The following is a 24,858-nucleotide window of genomic DNA, read 5'->3' on the forward strand; positions in this document are numbered from 1 at the left end:
AGAAAGACTCATTGTAAGAGTGACCCTCTCCTCATAGTTTCCACTAGATTCCCAAAGTTGTCATAAATCAAACGTTAAGAAAGCTGGCCTAACAGAAAGCATTTCCCTCCACCTCAGAAGGTGAATCAATCCTATTATAAAATCCTTTCCATTGCCGTACACCTGAAACTACACAACGTTGTAAATCAACTATATACCAACAAAAAAGCTTTTACATTCCTGCCAAATTTACTATCAAATTAACTATCTTTGCTTTCCTAATTAGTATCCCAAAATTGACTATCTTTCTTTTTTTTTTAATCTGTAAGTATTCTTTACTTCCATTAATATTTTTGGAGGCATATTTTCCACTGAAATGCATCAAAGTTGTATTAGAAATATTTCTAATTTGCTACAATTCAGTATTCTCCATATCTTTCTCTAGCAATGAGATTAGTGACCTAATACTATGAACATACTGGGAACCCATTGTAGGAATCCTTATTTTCCCAGAAAAAAATCTCTTTTTATTGATGTTGCTGTGGAAGAAATGAAGGTAATAATAAAATCTTGGCTAGTGGGCTTACTATTTACAAAGCTGCAGTAATAACAATCATGTACAAATACTATATATACTTTCTAATAGCAGGAGCACATCTCTACGCAGTAATTCATCTTTCTTAACAACAGCTTCATGAAGGAGACAGGTATTGTTCTCTGTGACTAAGTGACGTAAGTTAGACAGAAAGATAGATATTCTATCATATGATATAGCTAACTTATAAGTGGAATCTAAATGAATAATACAAAGGCACTTATTTACAAACTGGAAACAGACTCAGAAAACAAACTTATGGTTACAAAAGTGGAAATGGGAAAAAAAAAGTGGAAATGGGGTGGGGATAAACTAGGAGTTTGGGACTGACGGATGCACACCACTGCGGCAGGTGGGTTCACGACCACTCGCACCACCTGGGAAGCCCAACTTACAGAACACCAATTCTTAACTCCTTATAGAAGCGTTTCCAAGTCTGTGACTGAAGCTCTAGTAAAAAGAAACATAAATGTAAGACTACATAGAAGGGGAAAAGAGAATCGCAAAATTTAAAACTTGTCAAGAAATGAAGAGGTTATTTTTCTCTGCCATCTACTGCTAGAGTTCTTATTATAGTTTCTCTAAAAAATCATGTAATTATTTTTTGAAGACCTCCAATGACAAACTCACTGTCACACAACGTATTTTCCTGTTTATTTGCTAAGTCATGTCCGACTCTTGTGACCCCATGAACTGCAGCCCACCAAGCTCCTCTGTACATGTGATTTTCCAGGCAAGAATACTGAAGTGGGTTGTCATTTCCTTCTTTGGGGGATCTTCCTGACCCAGGGATCTAACTCACATCTCCTGCATTGGCAGACGGATTCTTTACCAGGCATATTACTCTACAGTTAGAATCTCTGAATTTCTAGTAAATTCATCCTTAAAGTTAGGCAAAATCTAACTTACAGCTAGATTGCTTGAGAAATCCAGGCAACTGAAGTCCCTTTATCTAGACTGTCTTTGAAAAAGCTGAAGGCTGAGTTTGAGTCTCTCTTCTTTCTTGTTTGAGACAGCACTGTATCCTGTGACCTGCTTGTTTTGGTCAGTCTTCCTAGGTCCTGATCCTGGGCAGGGGGACTAGTAATGACCCAGAGACACAGCAATCCCACTCCTGGACATATACCTAGATTAAGCCATAATTCAAAAGACACATGCACCCTTATATTCACAGCAACGACTATTTACAATAGCCAGGACATGGAAGCAACCTAAATGTCCATCAAGAGATGAATGAATAAAGAAGATGTGAAACATATAAACAAAACACTATTACTCCAGACATAAAAAAGAAATGGAACTGGGTAATTTGTAGATGTGTATGGACCTAGAGTCTGTCACACAGAGTGAAATATCAGGAAAATAAAACAAATATCATATATTAATACATGCACGTTTAATGTAGAAAAATGGTACAGATGAGCCTATCTGTAGGGCAGGAGCAGAGACTCAGATGCAGAGAATGGACTGGTGGACACGGGTGGAAGGGAGGGTGGGATGAACTGAACGAGTAGCGCTAAGATAGAACTAGTGGAACCCTGCCGTGTAGCCCAGGGAGCTCAGCTGCGTGTCCCTGCTGACTCAGAGGGCTGGGACGTGGGGTGAGAGGCAGGGCCCACAGGAAAGGGGTATATGCCTGCATGCATTCCATTCATTGTGTTGTGCAACACTGTAAAGCTGCTATGCCTCAGCTAGAAAAAGGGACGAATGAATGAGCACACATCTTGGTGGTTTCTCTGCAGGAAAAAGCGATGGCAGGAAATGTCTAGCATCCTGAATCACTGAGTCTTCCAGCACTACCTATTTCAACAAGAGTTTCCTAGAACCTTGGGGTGGGAGGAGGTGGAGGTAGGGAATAGTAATTCTCTGAAACTGAGTGAGGGGAGGGAGAACACTCTATTACTAACCACAGCTTGGAAATCCATTTCCTATATATTAGACTGATCTGTAAGACTTTTACACCAGCCCTGAGATTTAAGCTTAAGCCAACAAACACAGCATACATATCTCCTTGTTTCCAGCATTCAGCCAGGGTTTCAAGCATGTAAATGCGTTTCAGGTAGGTAGAGTTTTCAGTGAAGTGAGGCTTTAGAGTACAAGAAAATAGAGGTTAAGACAGAATTCATGAATGCCTTCCAACCAACAAGGACTTACTATACAGCACAGGGTTAGTATGACCAATAAGGTAAAAGAATCTGAATATAATAGATATTGTATAGCACAGGGAATTATACTCAATATTGTATAATAACCTATAAGGGAAAAGAATCTGAAAATAATAGATATGTATATATAACTGGGCCTCGCTCGTGCCTCAAAGAGTAAGAATCCACCTGCAGTGCAGGCAACCCAGGTTCAATCTCCGAGTCGGGAAGATCCCCTGGAGAAGGGAATGGCTGCCCACTCCAGGATTCTTGCCTGGGGATTTCTGTGGCTAGAGGAGCCTGATGGGCTACAGTCCATGGGGTCTCAAAGAGTCGGACATGACTGAGGGACCAACAAATGAATTACAGAAAACTGCTTCATATACGACTGAATCACTGTGCTGGACACCTGAGACTCACACAACACCGTGAACCACACACGATTCAGTCGGAAAGAAGAACGTCTCCCGTTTAGCTTATTTAAAACGCGCTGCTTTTCAAGCAATTTATATATACATATATGTAACATTTTAAATTTATCCCTTAGGCTTCAGACTACCTACTCGACTTTAGGAGCCAAGACTGAAACCCGGCTCTTCTCACCGTGGCGTTTTAAGCAAGCTATTGAAGGTCTGTCTACAGGGCTAGGGCTTCCCTGCTGGTTCGGTGATAAACCCTCAGACAGAGGCGTCTGGTGAGCTGCAGTTTGGGGGGTCACAGGAGAGCTGGATTTGACTTAGTGACTAAGCAACAAATAACAACAACTGTATGCATTAGATTCTACAAACCTAAGATACTGATTATATTAATACCACGAATCACACAGGATTATTGTGAGGCTTAAGTGCTTTTTACATTAATTAGAATTGTGCCAAGGTGTACAGTTTATATATATAATATATATATATATATATATATATATATAAATAATAGAGTATACAAAGTAATAGATATGTAATCTGATATAGTTATTTTTGATATGCATTATCTGTATCCATAAGAAAGTGTATCTGAGCAGGTACTAATGTGCCTGTAGAACCATAACCAAAAGATGCTTTGGAGGAAATCTTTCATCTCAGTTCTCTGTAACCATCTGACTATAATTCAATCACATCAGAGGAGAATGATCTAGTTTAGAGGAAAGATTATTGATTATCCAGAGACCCGGCATCTGGTCCCAGTTGTCATGAGTTAGCTGGCTGGCCTAACTCATGGTTAATCAGATAATCCATGCCTCCGTGTCCTCAGCCAGCCTTACTGACCTTACAAAGATATTACAGTGACAAGATTAAAAAACTGACATGTTGCTATAATGGTCCTAACCATATAAAATCTGCTAACAAATAAGATGTCTAATAACACGTAATGTTTTCCTTTTCTCTTGCAGAATCTTTTAAGAGACTTGGTTGACCATTCGTTATCCCTATTTCTCTCTTTTTTCTTCCCTTCCATGCTGCTTTTAGAATGAATGAGCCCTTTAGAGTTAGCCGCTGTTACTACTATTGTAAATCAGGCCCGATTCAACCCATGGTCTGAACGTTACTCTTAATTTTCTATGTCATAAAAAGCTGGAAAGCAAGATGTTACATAGAAGAATAAATCCAAGGAAAACAGAGGAAGAGAAATTTCTAGAGCTTCCATCTAAGGTCTAAAGAGGGCAGAGAGTATATCCCTGGCTTCTGGTTTGCCACCATCCCCACCCCAGAGTCCATCCCTGTGATGGATGCTCCAAAAGCCCAAACTCATCACACTATGTTGCAGGTTACAAGAGAAGAAAGACAGTCTTGATCATAAGAAAGAGTTCCTTGCGAACAACACAATATATGGTTCTCCACCTCTGCCCTCTTGGACTGTGCTAACCATTCTCTAGGATTGTGATCTCAAAGTGTCCTTGGCCATGACTGCATAAATGATTCTCATCACTGCAGGGTGGAATTGAGTCATACGAGGAGGGAACCTGGCTTCTGCTAACAGACATCAAAATGTTCAATGTTGATGTCCGTCAACATTCCTTGTGTGAACTGGATTCTCATCCCTTTATTCTTCTAATCTTTGTGTATTTCATTTTGCCACATTCTTTCCAACACCCGATTCCCGGCACCCAGCCCCACACTCCACAAGGTTATGATTCACTTATACCACTGCTCTTTAAGACCGAGGCAATCACCATCTATTAATATAGCCTGCATTTTTGCCAATTGTTTTAACAGCCCTCAGTAAAGGATTCTGCAGCATAGATGACAGGATATATGTGATGCGTGTCCTTCTGAAATTCAGATATGCTGATGATCTCCTTTATTCTTAATGGATTCCAGCACAGAATAAATAATAAAGAATGACTGCTACATAGTTAAAGTAAATTAAAATCAATGCCTTTGCAACTTCAACAGTGAGTTGACACGGGACCTGAGTACCAATGAAACTCACTAGGGAAAGTACAACCAAAGCTTGGTCTGGAGATCTGGAAATAAGCTCCCCAGCGGGACCAAATTAAAGCTGAACTTATGCAGCGTTCTGGAGGGCATGCACCGGCCCTCCAGTCCAGAATGACACTCCACAGGCTTTATGCAATCGGAACTCACCATTCTTGCAGAGCAGGACAGCCAGGAAGTCCTGAGAAGAAGAATTGATATACAGCAAGAGGCTGGGTGCCTGGGCTGTCACAAAGCTCAATGCAATGTTTTCTTTGGATAGGGCTGCATCCGCGTAAATCGCTGAGGAAGAGAGGCTCACATTCTTGGTCACCGGGTAGGGTTCTTGAAACATGTAAGTCACTGAAGTGCCAGCCTCAAAAACAGCAGAAACCTCTGCAAAATATCAGAGAGGAAAGCACACATTGACACATTCAGGAGGCCCATCATTGCTTGTTTACTGTTCGTTTCTACACATCGGTCACTGTGTGAAGATTACATGAACTATAGACTATACTTCCTATGATAATTTTAAACCGGCAGAAATCATCATTCCTATTTACAAAGGAGAAACATGAGGCTTGTCGGGGTTAAGCACCTTGAACAAGGTTGCGCAGCTACAAGAGAGAGCTCAGATGCATCGTGAGATGTAGGTCCAGCTTCACATATATTTGCAGAATAACTACCATGTGCCAGGCTGATTTCTTTAGAAACAAAGATGAGATGTCCCTACCTACTGCACAGTAGAAAGAAACTGCCTTGGGATTATCTTCCCTTCAAAACTGAAATCCTTACAATTTTTGTGTTTTTCTCGTGGGTCAGGAGGATGTTGAGTGGGCACAAAACTACCGAGCGTAGGATCCTGGGAGAGAAAGCAATTCTCTGTGGTATTGCATTAAGGGTGAGGACCAACAGAAATGGAGGGGGGGAAGGCTGTGGAAACAGTAGGAAAGGCACAGGTATCCAGCCCCTGGATCGATTATTTTATTTTACTTATTTCAGTGAAGGACAGTTGAGTTATAACATTGTGTTAGTTTCAGGTGTACGGCAGTGATTCCGTTATACGTACATGTGCATCTATTCTTTTCAAATTCTTTTCCCTTATAGGTTTTTACAAAATATTGAGCATAGTTCCCTGATATGTAATAGGTCTTTTTTGGTTAAAGAAGAACATGCAAATCTACATCTATATAACATGATAAATTTCTCTTTTTCCTGAATGATAGGTTGACTATCCCCATGAAATTCTCTGATTGAATCGGTGACACCTAAAACATAATCAACCTGGCTTTTGTGTCCTAATTCCATTGCAGATTTGTTCTACTTTTGTGAAGCTTCTATAATAGTTTGTAATGGTGTCAAAAGAAAATTAAAGTGGCATATTTATGCATATTGCTTAGCAGGTTGGGAATACCAGTTCCTTTTTCACTAAAAGTTCAAGAGAAAGTGTTTTGTATTTCTCATGCAGATTAGAACAGCATCAGTATTCCTCATTACAGAGATATACACAGAAACTGGTAACTGGGAGGATTCTAGCTGGTCATCAGCTTCACTCAAGCATGTTTCTTCTTCTTTGTTTTCAAGCTCTTTTCATAAAGTGAATCTTTTCAGGGACATGTGGCCTGCATTTTGAGCTACTATCTCCTAGTTAAAAGAGTAATGGCTTTTATGGGATGTTTGTGTGTGTGTTCAAATATAATATAATTCAGATCATTTTGTATATTAAATACTAAGTATATTAAATGCACATTCATATTATAGTTTTCTTTATACTTAGGACAGTAAATTAAAATGAAAAACACTTTTAAAACTAGAGTTGTCTTATCAAATTTCTGTCTTTCCTCCTCCCCTAGCCTCAGTTATAACTATTTTTATTACTTAGACATTGTGAATTTTAATTTAAATTCAGCAAAACACATGAATTTGATTTATTCTCTCTTTCTTTTCTTTTCTAATCTAAGAATTTGAGCTCTCTGATCATATTTAAGCCCTCTGATTAATCTGAACATCTGAAACCATTGGGCTAAATGGCAGAAAAATCTTCACTTGAAGGCGATTATTATTAATAACCATCATAAAACTCTAGGATCACAACAACCAACATTAGCAGCATCCTTTCAGCACCGACCTCATTGAAAGAACCGTGCTGATTAGATTTTGAGAAGACAGGACACAAGAGAAAGAAGTAAGACTGGTGGCCTTGGATGTGACGTGTGAATGACAAGGACGGTGAATCCCAGAGGGGGTGCTTCTGAGGTCAGGAGCAGCCCGAGAAGACCTGGAAGAGGAGCTGGGTAATGACTGGCCTGAAAGTGTGTGAGGACCTCAGAGGGGGCGCGGGAGACAAGGCGATGTGCCCTGGCAGCCTCAGAGCAGATTAACCCGACCTGGACCCTGCTGCGACCTTCTGCTCTCTCTAGTGACTCTATCAAGCTCCGGCCAACACAGACAGGAGTGAATTCAGTCTCGTGGTGAGGAGAAGGGTCGGGAGAAAGGATGGAAAGGATCGGCACACAGCAGGAACTCAGTAAACAACCGGTCTTAATAACAGAAGGAGATGTAGAATTAGAGTAAGTATAAAGATGAGGCCTCAATGAGTAGGCTAGCAGCTCTGTAGACTCAGTCAGGCTGTACTTGATTTAGAAAAACTTCAAACAAACTGAAAATAAAGGAAAGAAATGAAAATTTGAATGCTGAGTGGATATTTCACACTATTCAAAAATCATGAAATTTTTCTTATTAATACCAGTCTTGTGGATACATGTTTTTATGAGTTCTTCTCTTTTAACAATACATCTTATAATATTTACAGAAGAACTTATATGATACCTGGAATTTGCTTCACTATAATAAAAGAGGAGGAGGGATGATAGCCTATAGATGAAATAAAAATGATCATGAGTTAATCACAGTTGAAGCTAAGTGAGGGATGCATGGAAGTTCTGAAACCTTTCTCTCTATTGCAGTACATAATTTAATTCTTCTGCAATAACAAGTAAAAAAAAATAATATAAGTTGGCAGGAAGGTAAATATCATATCATTTTTTCATTAAGTTTTGACAATTGCTAAATTACTAAATATATATATATATACTATTTTTCACTGAAATTCCATTAATAAGGGAATAATCAATACATATGCTCATCATAGCATTATTTATGTACAAAATTTGGGGTAATCTAAAATTCCCAAATAATGATACAGGCAATTTACTGACACTTTATATGCCAGGCATGATCTCAATTGCTATGTGAAGTGCTTGTTAAATTTCAATGACAGACTTTCACGTAGAATTTCTAAGTTTTTCACATATTACAGGTGACAAAACCATGGAATCATGAGGTTGAATTATACAACCAGCATCACACAGTGTAGACTGTAGATGAGCCAGAATCTGAACACAGGCAGGTCTGCTACCAGAGTCCTACTATCGCTTCACTAAAATGCTCCAGTGATAGAATGGGTTAAATACACAGAAGCAATTCCACCAGATGGAATATACTGCAATCATTAAAACTGAATTATATAGGAATGCCTACTAAAAACATTAGATAATATATTTGGAATTCTATTTGAAAATATACTCAGAAATCTAGAAAAATAAAAACCAATCTAATCATTCAAAAACAACTACCAAAAAGAAAATCCAATTTTCTTGTAGTTCTTTTCTTTGCCTTTAGTGTAGCTGAGAAATTCTGTCTATTCCATTTTATTAATATATTATGGAGTGCCAAAGGTTGTGTAACTTTGTAAATATAGTAAAAAAAAAAAGCTGAATTGCACATTTTAGAAACGTAAATTTTGGGTATGTAAATTAAAACTCAATAATTAAGAAAAAGAGAAATACATAAATAAAACAATAAAAGAAAAACCTTACATATTTGAATCCTCTTACCACATTCTTGTTCAGGATGAAATTAGGGTCAAAAAGTGTAAATCACTAAACCAATATGACTGCGAGTTCTCACGTGTTAAACGCAGTATTACTTCTTCCTTCAGACCTTGGGTATGAGGAATGAACGCCGCAGCCCGTAAGTACTGGCTCGTGTGTGATTATGACTTGTTTCTATCCAGACCAGAAACATCAAGTGGGTCAATGATGGTGGTTGTAGACCGGTCATGGACAAATGTCCCTAATTCCACACTGGATATTTACAAGATTTGCATACCCTAAAATATACATGGAAGGCTAGCACAGAAACCTCCTCCAATAGAGAACAGCCTTGTCTAGGACCGTCTTGGAGCTAAGGGTTCCCATTTCAGTCCAAAGTCACATTTCCCAGAGTCAACAGACATGGCTCAAAGATGTGGTTAAGAGGTTCATCTTACATACTTTGCAACTGCAGAATATAAAGGGAATTATTTTCTTAGATTTATGAGATGGGGAGAAAGTTCACAAACAGTGAAATATGAAGCAAGCTGAAAAGGCTAAGTACATATTTGTCCATTTTTCTTATAGATCACACTGAAACGTGGGGAGAAAGCAGAGCAGATATTTCAAGAAATACAGTCAAAGATGCAATGGCATGGACAGAAGATAATGAATAGGAGTTTTTTCAGAGAAAGGAGCCAATGGGAAATTAGGCTAAATTTAGAGTGAGATGATCTATGAAATGTTTGAAAAATGTCTCTGGAGAAATGCATAGAGTTCTATAATTTTTCTTCATATTTTATTTTTTCCCAAACAAACACTTGGTTATAGATCTTGTAAAATAATGCTAGCAGGTTTTAGGGACTTGGGCTTGAAAGTGTTTATTCTGCATTTGCTTCTTCTAGCCTTTAGAGCCAGTCTAAGGGTGGCATTACAAATTTCAGGGGAAATTATTCCAGAGACTTCCACCAATGTTAAAACCCAGGAGCTCACATGAACAGCCTACCAACACAGGACCTGCTTTAGTTCAATCTTCCATGTAGGCCTGCCACTCTGCTGGCCCTAAAATTTGTACCGGTAATTTTCTCCCAAGGAGCACAATGCTTTCCAGCAACAACAAGCAAATGATTCAAACTAACTGGGAGGAGGCCAGCATCAATGAATGAAGAGCTTAAATTACAGTCTTTAAGAGAACATTGAGTGTTGTTCTTGTTGTTGTTTTTTCCCTATTATTTTTAAATTCTAAGAGTAAGTTGAATGAAATAAAACATTGTTTGTTAGTGGTGCTTGAAAGATGTGTTTTCATGAACCAACAAGAATATTTGTAATTCCTATCATTGTTTGTATGTAAATGGTGTTTCAAAGTGATTAAAACATTTTATTTTAATAGTTTAAATGCTACTCTTGAACTAATGTTTACATTCTTTGTCCAACAATCTTTATTTTCCATCAATAGAAGAAACTTTAGAAGATTCTGCAAAGATTGATAGTAGACCAAATCGTCTGTCCTTCTAGTTGAAAAACACTAGGTATTGATACTGAATTGTGAATTTTTTTTTTTAATATTATTTTATTAGTTGGAGGCCAATCACTTCACAACATTTCAGTGGGTTTTGTCATACATTGACATGAATCAGCCATAGAGTTACACGTATTCCCCATCCTGATCCCCCCTCCCACCTCCCTCTCCACCCGACTCCTCAGGGTCCTCCCAGTGCACCAGGCCCGAGCACTTGACTCATGCTTTTGAACTCTGGGGGAGAACGTGAGGGTGGGATGTTTTGAAAGAACAGCATGTATATTATCTATGGTGAAACAGACCACCAGCCCAGGTGGGATGCATGAGTCAAGTGAATTGTGAATTTTTATAGTTTGTAGTCAGTTTTAATTTCTCTAGAGAATTTACGCCATAAGCATCATTCCTTCTTCAAGTGTGTGTATCCAACATGATTAGCTTTTGTCAATGAAATTAATTTAGGCACTAGGGCGGGGGTTTTGACGCCTGTGCCCCATTCTCGGGCCCCTCGGAGTTAAATGTGAATCTTGGGCAAGGCTTTTAAAGCCTCAGACCCCACTCACGTCACCTGCAGAGCTGAGAGATTTTACTTTTTTAAACACATGATATGGGTTTTACTAACTTACCTCTACTCTCTCTATTGGAAAATGACTCAGGATGGCCTCAAGGCCTCTAAAGCTTCCCAGGGCTAGAGTCTATGACTATTTGATCACATTTGTGGATGAAGAAACTGGAGTTAGGAAAGTTAGCACAACAGACGTGACAGTCCACCTCTCCAGGGCTCAGCTGGCTCTAGGCCACATCCAGCGTGCTTTCCTGTTACTATCTATATCCTATTCAACGGTACTGCCCATGTCCACACACGTGCTGCTGCTGCTGCTGAGTCGCTCAGTCGTGTCCGACTCTGTGCGACCCCACAGACGGCAGCCCACCAGGCTCCCCGTCCCTGGCAAGAACACTGGAGTGAGCTGCCATTTCTTTCTCCAATGCATGCATGCTAAGTCGCTTCAGCCGTGTCTGACTCTGGGTGACCCCATGGACTGTAGCCCACCAGGCTCCTGTGTCCACGGATTCTCTAGGCAAGAATACTGGAGTGGGTTGCCATTCCCTTCTCCACCACACACATGAAGGATGTGTATATGTAATTATGTTGAGAAGCGATCCAGAGAGTCTGCAGAGAGGGAAACTGACGGAGAGTAAATGAATGTTCGAGGACTCCCTAAGGGCATGAGTTTCCTGTGACATGACCACAGTCCGTAGGCAGTAAAACACAACCTGTGGGGAAAACATAGATTTCTGCTGTACCTTTTTTGCAAAAGGGTCCTTCATATGGTGAGCTGGTGCAGTCGCAGAAGTACCCACTGGGCTTCTCCACACACTTGCCCCCATTGAGGCAGGTGCTACCGTAACTGCTGCAATGACCCGGGCATCCCGGCCGCACTCCAGACGTGCCCTTCGCCCTCTCCTCCAGGTCCAGCTTTTGCCCATTCAAGTGTAAGGAGCGTATGCATCCTAGGAAGCCTTTCTGTCTTGATGATGTTCCCCCTGAGTGGTGAAAAATAAAAGGAGAAAAAATATAAGGTACAGTGCTGACATTTTTGAGGTTTAATATCCCAAAACTGATAATAGTTAATTAGTAATCTGTTGGCATGATGTACTGGACTTTTCTATTAAAGTTTCCAGTGGGAAAAAAAAATAAATAACTAAAGTTTCCAGTGAGAATTAGGAATTCAAAGAACCTGGGGAAAAGGGCATGTGTTTCCAGGCTGGAAAAAGTACTCTCCCACTCAATAAATAAATAAATAAATACAATAAAAAATTATGGTTCATGTGGAATCTTCCACTTGACATGTTTAACATAGAAACTTCAGATGACTGGGCTCCTTGCAAGTGAAATAAAATGTATTCTTCCTCTAAAGTGATGTGAAAGTTACTCACTTGTGTCTGGCTCTTTGTGACCCCATGGACTATATAGTCCATGGAATTCACCTGGCCAAAATACTGGCGTGGGAAGCCTTTCCCTTCTCCAGGGGATCTTCCCAACCCAGGGATCGAACCCAGGTCTCCTGCATTGCAGGAGGATTCTTTACCAGCTGAGCCCCAGGGAAGCCCCACTCTGCATACCGCAGACACTTATCTGAGGTGAATGCACAGAGTGGGGCGGCCCCTCCGGCAATGTTGGAAGCAAGCTGTTTGGTGCACTGAGTTAGAAGAGGCAACGAACTTTGTAAAACTCGGGCTTTCCCGGTGGCTCAAAGGGTAAAGAATCTGCCTGCAGTGCAGGAGACCTGGCTCTGGTCTCTAGGGGAGGAAGATCCCCTGGAGGAGGGCATGGCTGCCACTCCATATTCTTGCTTGGAGAATTCCATGGATAGAAGAGCCTGGTAGGCTACAGTCCATGGGGTCACAGAGTCAGACACAACTGAGCAACTTTCGCTTTGTAAAGCTTATGCAGCACTGTGTCAAACACTATAAAGAGATGGATGTTAGGACCAGACAGACATGGCGTCAAACTCCATGCCAATAGCCATTAGACCTGATGACCATAATGACCACATAATGACTGAATCCCCCAAGCCTCAGCTCCTTCATCTCTAAAATTAGAATCAGTCTATTTCATGTGTTTATTTACAAGGCTTAGTTAAGATTATGGAATATGCTTCATCCTTAATCATTGTTCTTTTCTCCTGAGTCTCACAATGATTAGAACTAGTAGCCTGTGTGTGTGTGCATGCATGTATGTGTATATATATCTCCCAGTGATTACCCCCAAATCATCATTTGGAAAATAAATTTCTTCTTCTGGAATGCAGAAAAGAATTGCGACCCAACTGTCTCCTGAGGGTACATCTTGAAAGCTTCAGAAAGAGTTGCAACGCTTTTTGCAAATTAATCAGGAACAGAGGAGATTCAAAGTGACAGACTGTTTAGTCACTGTTGGAAACCTAGAATTCTACCAACCTAAACCAGAGGATATTAGAAAAATGTGTGCAGAGAGACAATAAGCCAAGAATTAAGCCAAATTTCATCAGTAGATATTGATCTGGTATTGGGAATTCTGGGAGAGTTCAGAGAAGATACAGAGTCAGCCTGTCCTTACAAAACACAAATTCTATTTCAAATTCAATGCTTTGGCCTAAAGCCCATAGAAGTGGAAAAATGGAGGACACATTAAAGTCTGCAAGGCCTACAGAGTGTCCTAATGGAGAAAAGGTAAGTTGGAAAACAGTGGCAGTAATGAGGTGGTATTTGTTTATTGTATAAATCATCTCTCCTTTCTGAGCCTCATTTATTTGTAGTCATCCATGCTATAATTTTATTAAATCCTGGTCCAGCAAATGACCCGATAAAAATATATTCATATCAAAGTGGCTACAAATGTGAATTCTAAATATGTTATCTCTGACCAGGAATATCACGATAAATAAGAAGCAAAGCTGTAAGTTAGATAAATGAACATATAATGTGAAAAAAAAAATCTGCCAGCCTGGCAGGGTGGACAAGATGTTAATTAGCAATAGGGTTGAGGGGCTTCTCTGGTGGTTCAGGGGCTGAGACCCCCAGCTCCCAATCAGGGATATAGGGTTCAATCCCAGGTCAGGGAACTAGATTCCACACGCTGCAGCTAAGACCTGGTGCAGCTATACAAACAAACAAAAATAAACACATAAAAAAGATTTTCAAAAAGCAAAAGAGTTGGAAGTGAGGAGAATTCTGCCATCTCTGAATCACATCAGGTTATCAGATCCATAAATATATGTACAGTATCCACTGGCTGCTTCTGCAAGATTGAGACAAAAATGTTTCTAAAGAATTAATCTAGTGTTTTATTCTGAAGGAGTGATAGAACTCCACTGTTTCCAGTTCTGATAAGTGATACTCAAGCAGGCCAGAAGGTCAAACCCAAACTGCTTTCTCCTGTCTGTCTCAATTTTAGGGAGTAAATCTCCTTTTAACCACAAGATAAATCAATTATAAACACAAGCAGATCATGAAGAAAGGTTCATTATTTCTTTCTTAGAGATGGTGTAGAATAAAGAGAGGAAAATTTATGTAGGCAAATGTTTTGTTTTATTTTTCCCCTTATTTTGTAGTCACTCCCTGTGGCGGATTTGTATAACTCTTCATATATCTTGTTAGTGGCATTTTTCTTCTAAGCAGAGGTGGAGAATGCAGGATCTATTACACATTTGCTTGTGTGTGACTTAGTCAACACGTTTACAAATGAAGAAGTGACTAGGGTGGTGTTTCTAGCAGAAATACATTCCTTGGTGTTTGAGACATATAAAAGGTGGTGAGAATGACCCCAAATAAGGGGGTCACTTCGATTGCACATGCTAGTAAAACACAATGACACAATGAATAGGAACCAAATTGTGCAATGAATTCAATTTCCATTTTCGCCTGGCTGCTTTTTATTCTTTAAGAGGGAGAAAAACTAGAGGTTAGGCTCCTTTTTCTTGTGGAGAGGTAATATTGTAGATTAGGAATAGAGTGCTTCGAGAAAGATGCTCCCCAACCACACAGTCATGCCCAATCAGGTGGTAAGCACGCTCCCTTTTCTGACAAGGTCTCCTGTTTTGCATTGTGTTGGTGGAGGTGTGAATCTTCCCTGAAACTTGAATACTGTACAGAAAATGCTGCCACAATCTCCACTCCCCTTTCTCACTCACAGTCCGTCTCCCTCAGTTCTGTCCTATTCATCTGCACCCTTAATTATCTTTGGATCCATCAGCATCTCTCCACACTAAGAGCCACAGTCTTGAATCCGTCTCACCCTCGCTTTAATTCCTCAGACTGAGAAAAGCCGGGACCTGGGATGATCATTTGCTGCAGTGCCTGCACCTGGAGAAATGTCTCCTCAAGCAACAAAATACAAAGAAACGACAAGGGACTGGAAATAAGTGTGTGTGTTCACAACTGGGGCAAATGATGGATGTGGCTATGTGCTCAGTTGCTCGGTTGGGTCTATTTGTGACCCCATGCACTATAGCCCAGCGAGCTTCTCTGTCCATGGGATTCTCCAGGCAAGAATAATGAAATGGGTTGCCATTTCCCACTCCAAATTTTTCGACAACAAGATACAACAAAACCAAAACAACCCACTGCCACTTCTGAAGAACCAGAACAGGGTACTGTGCATGCACCCTGCACACAACACCATCTATTCAGTTCAGTCACTCCACTGTGTCTGATTCTTTGCGACCCCATGGATTGCAGCACGCCAGGCTTCCCTGTCCTTCACTGTCTCCCAGAGTTTGCTCAAATTCAAGTCCATTGAGTCAGTGATGCATCCAACCATCTCATCCTTTGTCAGCCCCTTCTCCTCTTGCCCTCAGTATTTCCCAGAATCAAGGGCTTTTCCTATGAGTCATCTCTTGGCATCAAGAAGTCAAAGTACTGGAGCTTCAACTTCAGCCTCAGTCCTTCCAGTGAATGCTCAGGACTGATTCCACCTAAGCCATCCCTCTGGCCTGACTCCCGGACCTGCCCCTCCCCTCACCCCATATAGGAAACCAGCTAGCTCCCTACTCAGGAAGTGGGCAAGGGGACGTATCACTTGTTCTCACTCTCTCCTGCTACGGCAGGAGCCCAGTAAATGCTTGCTTAAGTTTCTGCGGGTGTTTGCTCAGCCGCTTCAGTCATGCCCACTCTTGGTGACCCTACGGATACATACACACGACTATATACAACAGATAACCAGCAAGGGCCTGCTGTATAGCTCAGGGAAGTACACGCGATGCTTTGCAATGACCTATAACAGAAGAGGCTCTGAAAAACATGCATGTGTATAACTGATCACTGCTGGACACCCGGAACTAACACAGCTTTGTAAATCAACTAAACTTCAACTTAAAAAGGACCACACCCTTATTTTGGCACTGGGCTTGGCCCAGAGTAAAGAAACAAATAAACATGAACAATTAAAAAATTTCTAGTAAGTTTTCTATTGAAAAATCTGAAGACCTGTTAACGAAAGAGCTACTTCCCTGCTTGACAAAGCTCAGCTGCCCTGGGATCAGTTCCTTTATGACAGGATAAGGAATGTCCACCTGGCCCCATTCCCTACCTGGACGATTTGCATTCTTTCAGACTGCCTTTCTGGCCCTTGAAGGTGTTTGAATTTTCAACTGTTGCTCTCATATAATTTTATCTTATGTATCTGCTTCTTGCCTAGAGTTTACTATAAAGTTGGGAGAAGAACAACATAGAAACATAGCGATAAAAAGAAGTTATTCTTAAAGTAGCTGAGAATTATGTTTCTGAGGCTTGCACTTAATCTAGTTTAAGCAAAGTGTTTAAGAATCAGAACAATGCTTCTAATTCTAAAAAAAAAAAAAAATACTGTATGCTAGAAACTGTAAAATTAACTCATTTAATATTCACTGGGAAAGAAGACATTCTTTGTATTATTCACATTACAGAGTTGAGGAAACTGAGTGACAGAGAAGTTGCTTTGGCCAAAGTCAAGAATCAATTCCAGAACCAGAAGTCAGACTGGGATCTCTTGACCTTCAATGCCCGGATACCTTCAAAGCCCTAAAAATGCTAAAATGAGCTATTTGATCAGACTATTTTGAAGTGGAGTGGGGATCTATGGCCCTTCCTCCCCCGCCCCATGTCCTCTGCCTGCCTTTGTAGAAAAACTTTAGTTACAGAATAAATTTAATCAGAGAAGTGAGAAGATGCAGAAAGAAAGGAAAGCAGTCAAACAGGACAAAATGATAGTTTAGCCACTGAACAAAGCCAGGGACCTTCAGTCCCTTCTCAAGGTATACGGTGGCACTCTGAGCCAGCTCCCACGCGCTGCCTTATATACACTGAAACCCCCAGCAGCTGGGAGTTTATTGCATGATGAGCAGACTGTAGCCACTGCATAAGTTATCACAACTTGGAGAACTGATCCCAGAGAAATGGGAACAGATCCTCCCAGAACTGAAGGTAACTGTACTCAGAACAATCAAGATGATGCTAGTCAGGCCACTAAGCGCCCACTTTCAAGTGACCGTCAGAACTGACTGCTGCCTGGCATGTAGCCCTCTCCCTCTGTCTACACGTGCAGAACCTCCCCATTAAAAGTTGCTGAGCACTGATTGTCACTTTGGACAGGAGTCTGCCCTCTTCCCAAGTTGGCAACCTCCAAAATAAAGAAAACTTTCCTTTCTACCAACTTTCCTCTCCAGTACTGACTTTCAAGCAGTGAGCAGCCAGACCCCACTTTTGGTAACAATTTGGGTCAGTACTACAACTAAGCGCTGCTTCCACTTTCTTCTTCTCATCTTTCCGTGGATTCTCCCACCAAGTAATACACACATGTGCGTTTATTCTCTCTCCCATATCAATCTTCTCGACAGTCTAAACTTTTAGTTCACCAGCCTACGTAGAAGCAATTTTACATGAATCTCTTCTGTTGGCCCTTGGTATCAAGTGTCTTCATTATGATGATGTTTCCTTGGACCGAGTATGAACCAACTCTGAAAAAGGTTGCCACCATCATTCTAAATCTGTCTTAGAGAATCGCCCTGTGTCAGCTCAACAAGTGCTCGTTGCTTCCAGAGAAACATCTAAACTCCTCGTGGGCTCCCTGAACAGGAGCCTCTGTTTCTCCCGTGTGCGCCTGCAGTCTGGGTCACACACATTCAAACAAAACTCCTTTGCTGAGGACCTTTTCTCTGGAACAACACTGAATGTGCCAGGTCAGGGTCCTGTTTCAAAAAAATACGCAGTGTCACGCTCTCCCTCTCACACTTTCTCTCTCCTTGAACTTGGAGCAGCTGTTATCTATACAAATTACTTTGCCTAAAGTCAAGAGTTGAGTGAAGTGCAGATGCATTACTACGCAGATTTCAAATTCTACAGTAGCAGCAGGTTTAGCATGGACTTGTTAAAACAAAACAAAGGTGCTAACCATCAGTGGCTCCTTGTTTTGTGCCTGCCCCTTCAACTGGCAGAATTTGGGTACCAGAAGGAAATCCTAGTGGAGGTTTTAATTCCAAAATCTCATTTCCTTAAGGATAAGGCATGTGTCTGCTTACCCTTTGCTAGATGCAGAGATTGCTTGCTTAGGAATCAATAAACACACACTATGAAATAAGGCAGGTGGTGCTAACTCGATGTCTACAAAGTAAAATGGGGATTTTGTTGCTGTTGTTTTTCAGTTGCTCAGTCATGTCTGACTCTTTGTGACTTCATGAACTGAAGTGCACCAGGCTTCCCTGTCCTTCACTACCTCCCAGAGTTTGTTCAAACACATGTCCGTAGAATTGGTAATTCAATCCAACCATCTCGTTCTCTGTTGTCCCTTTCTCCTCCTGCCTTCAATCTTTCCCAGCATCAGGGTATTTTCCTAGGAGTCAACTTTTGGCATTAGGGGCCAAAGTACTGGAGCTTCATTTCAGCATCAGTCGTTCCAATGAATATTCAGGAGTGATTTCCTTTAGGATGGACTGGTTGGATCTCCTTGCACTCCATAGGACTCTCAAGAGTCTTCTCCAGCATCACAGTTTGAAAGCATCAATTCTTTGACACTCAGCCTTCTTTATGGTCCATCTCTCTTTATGGTCCATGACTAGTGGAAAAATCATAGCTTTGACTATATGGGACCTTTGTAGACAAACTGATGTCTCTGCTTTTTAACATACTGTCTATGTGATTCCTGTGTTGGGAAGATCCCCTGGAGAAGGGCATGGCAGCCCACTGCAGTATTCTTACCTGGAGAATCTCGTGGACAGAGGAGCCTGGCGGGCTACAGTCCATAGGCAGCAAAAAGTCAGACAAGACTGAAGGGACTGAGCACGCAGCACAGGTTTGCCACAGCTTTCCTTCCGAGAGAAGCAAGCGCCTTTTAATTTCATGGCTGCAGTCACTGTCCGCAGTGATTGTGGAGCCCGAGAAAATAAAATCTGTCACTGTTTGCATTTCTTCCCCATCTACTGCCATGAAATGATGAGTCTGAATGCCATGATCTTATTTTTTGAATGCTGAGCTTTAAGGTAACTTTTTCAGTCTCCTCTTTCACCTTCATCAAGAGGCTCTTTAGCTCCTCCTCACTTTCTGCCATAAGGGCAATATCACCTGCATAGGTGAGGTTATCTGGTATTTCTCCTGGCAACCATGACTCTAACTTGTGATGCAAACAACCAGGCACCTCACATGATGTACTGTGATTAGAAGTAAGAAACCAGGGTGACAAAGTACACTCTTGATCGACCCCTTTCCCAATTTGGACCAATCCATTGTTCCACGTCTGGTTCTAACTGTTGCTTCTAGACCTGCACACTGGTTTCTCATGATGCAGGTACTGTAGACTGGTATTCCCATCTTGTTAAGAATATTCCACAGTCTTGTGATTCACATAGTTAAAGGCTTTAGCATAGACAATGAAGCAGAAGTAAGTATTTCTCTGAAATTCTCTTGCTTTTTCTCCCATTCAGTGGATGCCAGCAGTTTGATCTCTGGTTCCTCTGCCTTTGCTAAATAAAGCTTGAACATCTGGGAGTTCTTGGTTCACATACTGCTGAAGAGTACCTTGAAGGACTTTGAGCATAAACTTTCTAGCATGTGATATGAGTGCAAACCGTATGGACCATTCTAGCATGTGAAATGAATGCAATCACAGGGCAGTTTGAGCATTCTTTGGCATTGCCCTTCTTTGGAAGTGGAATGAAGATGATATTTTCCAGTCGTTTGGCCACTGCTGAGTTTTCCAAATTTGCTGGCATACTGAGTGTAGCACTTTCACAGCATCATCTTTCAGGATTTGAAATAGCTCAACTGGGATTCCATCACCTCCACTAGCTTTGTTCATAGTGGTGCTTCCTAAGGCCCACCTGACTTCGCATTCCAGGATGTCTGGCTCTAGGTGAGTGATCGCACCATTGTGATTATCTGGGCCGTGAAGATCTTTTTTGTACAGTTCTTCTGTGTATTCTTGCCACTTCTTAATATCTACTGCTTCTGTTAGGTCCATACCATTTCTATCCTATATTGAGTCCATTTTTGCATGAAATGTTCCCTTGATATCTCTAATTTTCTTGAAGAGATCTCTAGTCTTTCCCATTCTATTGTTTTCCTCTATTTCTTTGCATTGATCACTGAAGAAGGCTTTATCTGTCCTTGCTATTCCTTTGAACTCTGCATTCAAATGGGTATATCTTTCCATTTCTCCTTTACTCTTCATTTCTCTTCTTTTCACAGCTATTTGTAAGGCTTCCTCAGACAGCCATTTTGCTCTTTTGCGTTTCTCTTTTTGGGGATGGGCTTGATCCCTGTCTCCTGTACAGTGACAAGAACCTCCGTCCATAGTTCTTCAGGCTCTCTGTCTATCAGATCTAGTCCCTTGAACCTATTTCTCACTTCCGCTGTGTAATCTATGTCTGTTAGCTCCTTCCTGTTTCTATCCTTTTTTGTGCCCGTCTTTGCATGATATGTTCCCTTAGTATCTAATTTTCTTGGCGAGATCTAGTCTTTCTCATCTATTACTCTTCTCTATTTCTTTGCATTGATCACTGAGGAAGGCTTTCTTATCTGCTACTCTTTGGAACTCCGCATCTGGTTGGGTGTTTTTCCTCCTTTCTCCTTTGCTTTTACTTCTCTTCTTTTCTCAGCTATGTATCAGGCTTCTCAGACAACCATTTGCCTTGTTTCATTTCTTTTTCTTGGGGGTGGTTTTGATCTTCCCCTCCTGTACAGTGTTATGAACCTCCATCCTTAGTTCTAATACCCAAAATAAAAATGGCAAACTATTACAATCAAAATAAATATATAGGAATGTGGATGGATATAAATATCAATATACAAAATCAATAATGTTCCTATAGAGCAATAATAACCAATTAGACCACGTGATAGCAAGAAAAGAATCCTATTCATCAACAAAAGCAGCCAAACATCTAGAAATTAACTTAAGATCTATGACTGTAAAAAGGAAAATAAAAAAATTTACCTTGACTCATTTACAATAGATGGAACATGCTTTGATATAATTTAGCAATGTATAGTTATTCTCTTTAATGCAATAAAATCCCAGAGAATAATAAGGAAAATTATTTTCATATAACATGAAAAGCTAATTCTAAGAACCATAAAGAAAATAATTATTAATAGTTAACAGAGTGTTAAGAAAAGGAATCAACTGTCTTTGTTGGGAGGGGGGGCAGAGAGGGATGTTCCATTCAATATTAAAATATACCCTATAAGAGTGACGTTGAAACAGGACCTGGAAAGAAAACTTCATAAATAAAACAGAACAGGAAATGCAGAAACATATTTTTCTTTCTTTTTTATCAGTATCTTTTTATTTTAATTTTTAAAAACACCAAAAACATTTGCATTGGGGTATATGCAATTAACAATGTTATGATATTTTCGCGTGAACTGTGAAGGGACTCAGTCATACGTATACATGTCCATTTCCCCCCCAAACCCCCTGCCCATCCAGGCTGGCACATAACATTGAGCAGAGTTACATGTGCTACACAATATGTTTCTGTTGGTTATCCATTGTGTATAGAGATAGAGAAATTTCATACCTTATAATATATGTAAATAAATATATATATATATATGAATTCTAAGTGGCTAGGGAGAAAAAGAACCCTGAAATAAATGGAGATAGAAATAATATTTTGGAAAGTAAAGTTACAATACTACCTCAAAACCTCAAACAAATTCCAGATGAAATAAAGACATAAAAATAGCAGCAAACAAAACAATAACACAAACAAAAACTAAAAATATTAGCAAAATACAATAGAGCAGTTTAAAATCATAGGCAATTTTTACTGACATGCTATGTTTCCCATGGCATACTTTAAGCAAAAATGCAAAAAACCAAAACTAGCAAGCACACGGTGGTGTAACACATATAAGTAAACCGCTTATGTAAAAAGGAAAAAAAGTGGAAACAGTGAAAGCGCTCCTTACTCAGCTGTGTCTAACTGCTTGCAACCCCGTGACTGTAGCCTGCCAGGCTATTCTGTCCACGAAATTCTCTAGGCAAGAATACTAGAGTGGGTTGTCCTTCCCTGCGCCAGTGGATCTTCCTGACTCAGGAACGTAACCCAGGTCTCCTGCATCGCAGGCAGATTCTTTACTGTTTGGGCCAGCAGGGAAGCCCTGCTTACGTAAATACACAGATGACGATCCTGCATGGTGTTCCCCAGTGCACCTAAATGCATGTGATGGCCTTGAGTGAGGCCAGGAAAGCGGCACAGTGGCCTAATGTCAGCTGTCTCTAGGAAGAGCACTAGGATTACTATTGAATAATTTTAGCAAACTTGTATTTGTGTATTAATTGAATAATTTAAAATAAATTTTCATTTATTATGTGTATTATGCATAATGCTTTTGATCTTTTTTGAGTAATTTAAAAATTATTTATCTCAAGTTTCGGAAAAAAACCCCACCTTGCTATATCTAGAATTATGTATATCTATAAAAATCCTTTATTAATCTATGTGTTATTTAGACATTAGCAAACATCTTTCCCAGAATCAGCATGTTTGTGCCTGGGGTGTGGATTGGAGTGCATATGTAATATTCATCTTGGTTTTCTGTAAAGGTTCCCCAACCCACCCCAAGACCACAGCCAAAAACAAGCATTTGCCTCCTTTCTAGCAGAACGGTGGCAGGACACAAGATTTTGCCCAGTGGAGTGGTATACGGGTATTCTACGGAAATCCCCACGTGGTAGTTATCTATCATTCAGGGTAAGGAGAAGGGAACGAGCGAGCAGTTGAGTGATTCCTGTTCCTGTTGCCCAGAGAATTGTGGCCAGTAGGGGCGACTCCACCACAGCTCTGGGAGGTTGACTGAGTGGTCCCACTGTTCCCAAAGCACTCTCTGAAGCACTGTTTTGCATCTCATCTGGAGAAACCCCTGAGAGCACATCATTTGATGGGGCAGGCATCTGCAGCGACATGGATGGACCTGGGGATGGTCAGACCCAGTGAGGCAAGTCAGAGAGAGAAGGACAGATACCACATGACATCACTGATACATGGGGTTTGAAAAAATGACAGAAATGAGCTTATTTAAAAACAAAAATAGACACACGGACAAGGAAACGAAATCATGGTTACCATGGGGGAGGGAGGGGAGGGATAAACCAGGAGGTTGGGGTTAGCACACACACTACTATATGCAAAACTGGAGAAGGGGATGGCACCCACCCCGGTGTCCCTCCCCAGGGGATTCCAGGGCGGGGGCGCCTGGCTGGCTGTGGTCCACAGCGTCGCAAAGAGTGGGGCAAACGCTGAGCGACGGCCATGTGTGAGACAGGTAACCAGCAAGGACCTGCTGTGCAGCACGAGGAACTCTACTCAATACAGTGTAGTAATCGACTTGGGAAAAGAATCCAAAGAAAGAGTGGGCGTACGTATATGTGTAACTGCATCACTTTGCCGTACACCTGAAAATAACACAAGATTGTCAATCAACTCTATTATAAAACAAATTTAAATTAAAAGAGTAAAAAATGTTCTCTCAAATAATTTAAAGAAGAAGATGAGGCAGGAAAGTCCACCAGAATCCTAATCAGAGTCTGGAATAGCAACGTGAGCCATTTTGACTAAAAGGATCACCTCCCATCTCAAAAAAGGAGACAATTCACCCCTCACTGCGCTTCCTTCTGCCACAGTTTTCAAAGATGAAGTGTCGCCAGTACAGTCACTATCAAAAACAGCCTTAAACCAACTTCTTGCAAGAGCAACTGGAAAAGAAATGCCATGTGAGCCCCAGGTCTTCTCTAGAGTCAGCCAGAGAAGCTACTCACTTCTTCCAGGCTGGCTGCCAGGCCAAGTCATTCCCTGACTGACAGCAGGTTCCCGGTTTCCTGGATGCTAGGGCCCCTGGAAATCACTCTGATTAGTTTTCTCCAGGGAAACCCTGCTGAGAACAGAGATTACCTCAAAAGTTGAACCACAGGCCCATTCAAAGAAATAAGTCAATAAAGTTAAGTATGTAATTATAAGCTTTAAGAACTTTCCCTACTAGTCCCAACCACCCCAGAGTGATTTTATGGCTAAGCCCAGGAGACCTTGAAATACAAAAGGAGCCTACAATTCACTAAAAGAATGGTAGCAAGGGCAATTTCTGACAAACAGTCCTCACAATCCAATACACTAACATTTCTGTGACATTTTGATGCAATTGTGCAGTAATCACTTTGGGGTCCTTCCTTATTCCAGCTTCCTTTGTGGAAGCGGTGGCTGCCATGTGACTAGGGACACATCATCAACTCTCTCTTATCAGCAAAAATAAGCTGAAACTTGGAAAAAAAGCAAAAAATCACAGATGACATTTGTTCAGTGGAGCTGCAGGTAATTTTCTTCCAGTGTAA

At 40.8% G+C, this 24,858-nt stretch overlaps 1 protein-coding gene across 2 annotated transcripts in view; it reads right to left on the bottom strand.

Moving 5' to 3' along the window:
• Positions 1–24,858, bottom strand: part of CNTNAP5 (contactin associated protein family member 5) — a 970,694-nt gene that overhangs the window by 120,540 nt on the left and 825,296 nt on the right. For both annotated transcript variants that reach the window (XM_065927810.1, XM_065927809.1), the window contains exons 18-19: positions 11,823–12,062; positions 5,301–5,525 (exon numbers count right to left, since the gene is read on the bottom strand). In XM_065927810.1, the coding sequence (XP_065783882.1) occupies positions 5,301–5,525; positions 11,823–12,062 (465 nt within the window). The remainder of the gene's footprint in view (positions 1–5,300; positions 5,526–11,822; positions 12,063–24,858) is intronic.

Source organism: Muntiacus reevesi, chromosome 3, assembly GCF_963930625.1.
Source record: "Muntiacus reevesi chromosome 3, mMunRee1.1, whole genome shotgun sequence".
In the NCBI taxonomy this organism is placed as follows: Eukaryota; Metazoa; Chordata; class Mammalia; order Artiodactyla; family Cervidae; genus Muntiacus; species Muntiacus reevesi.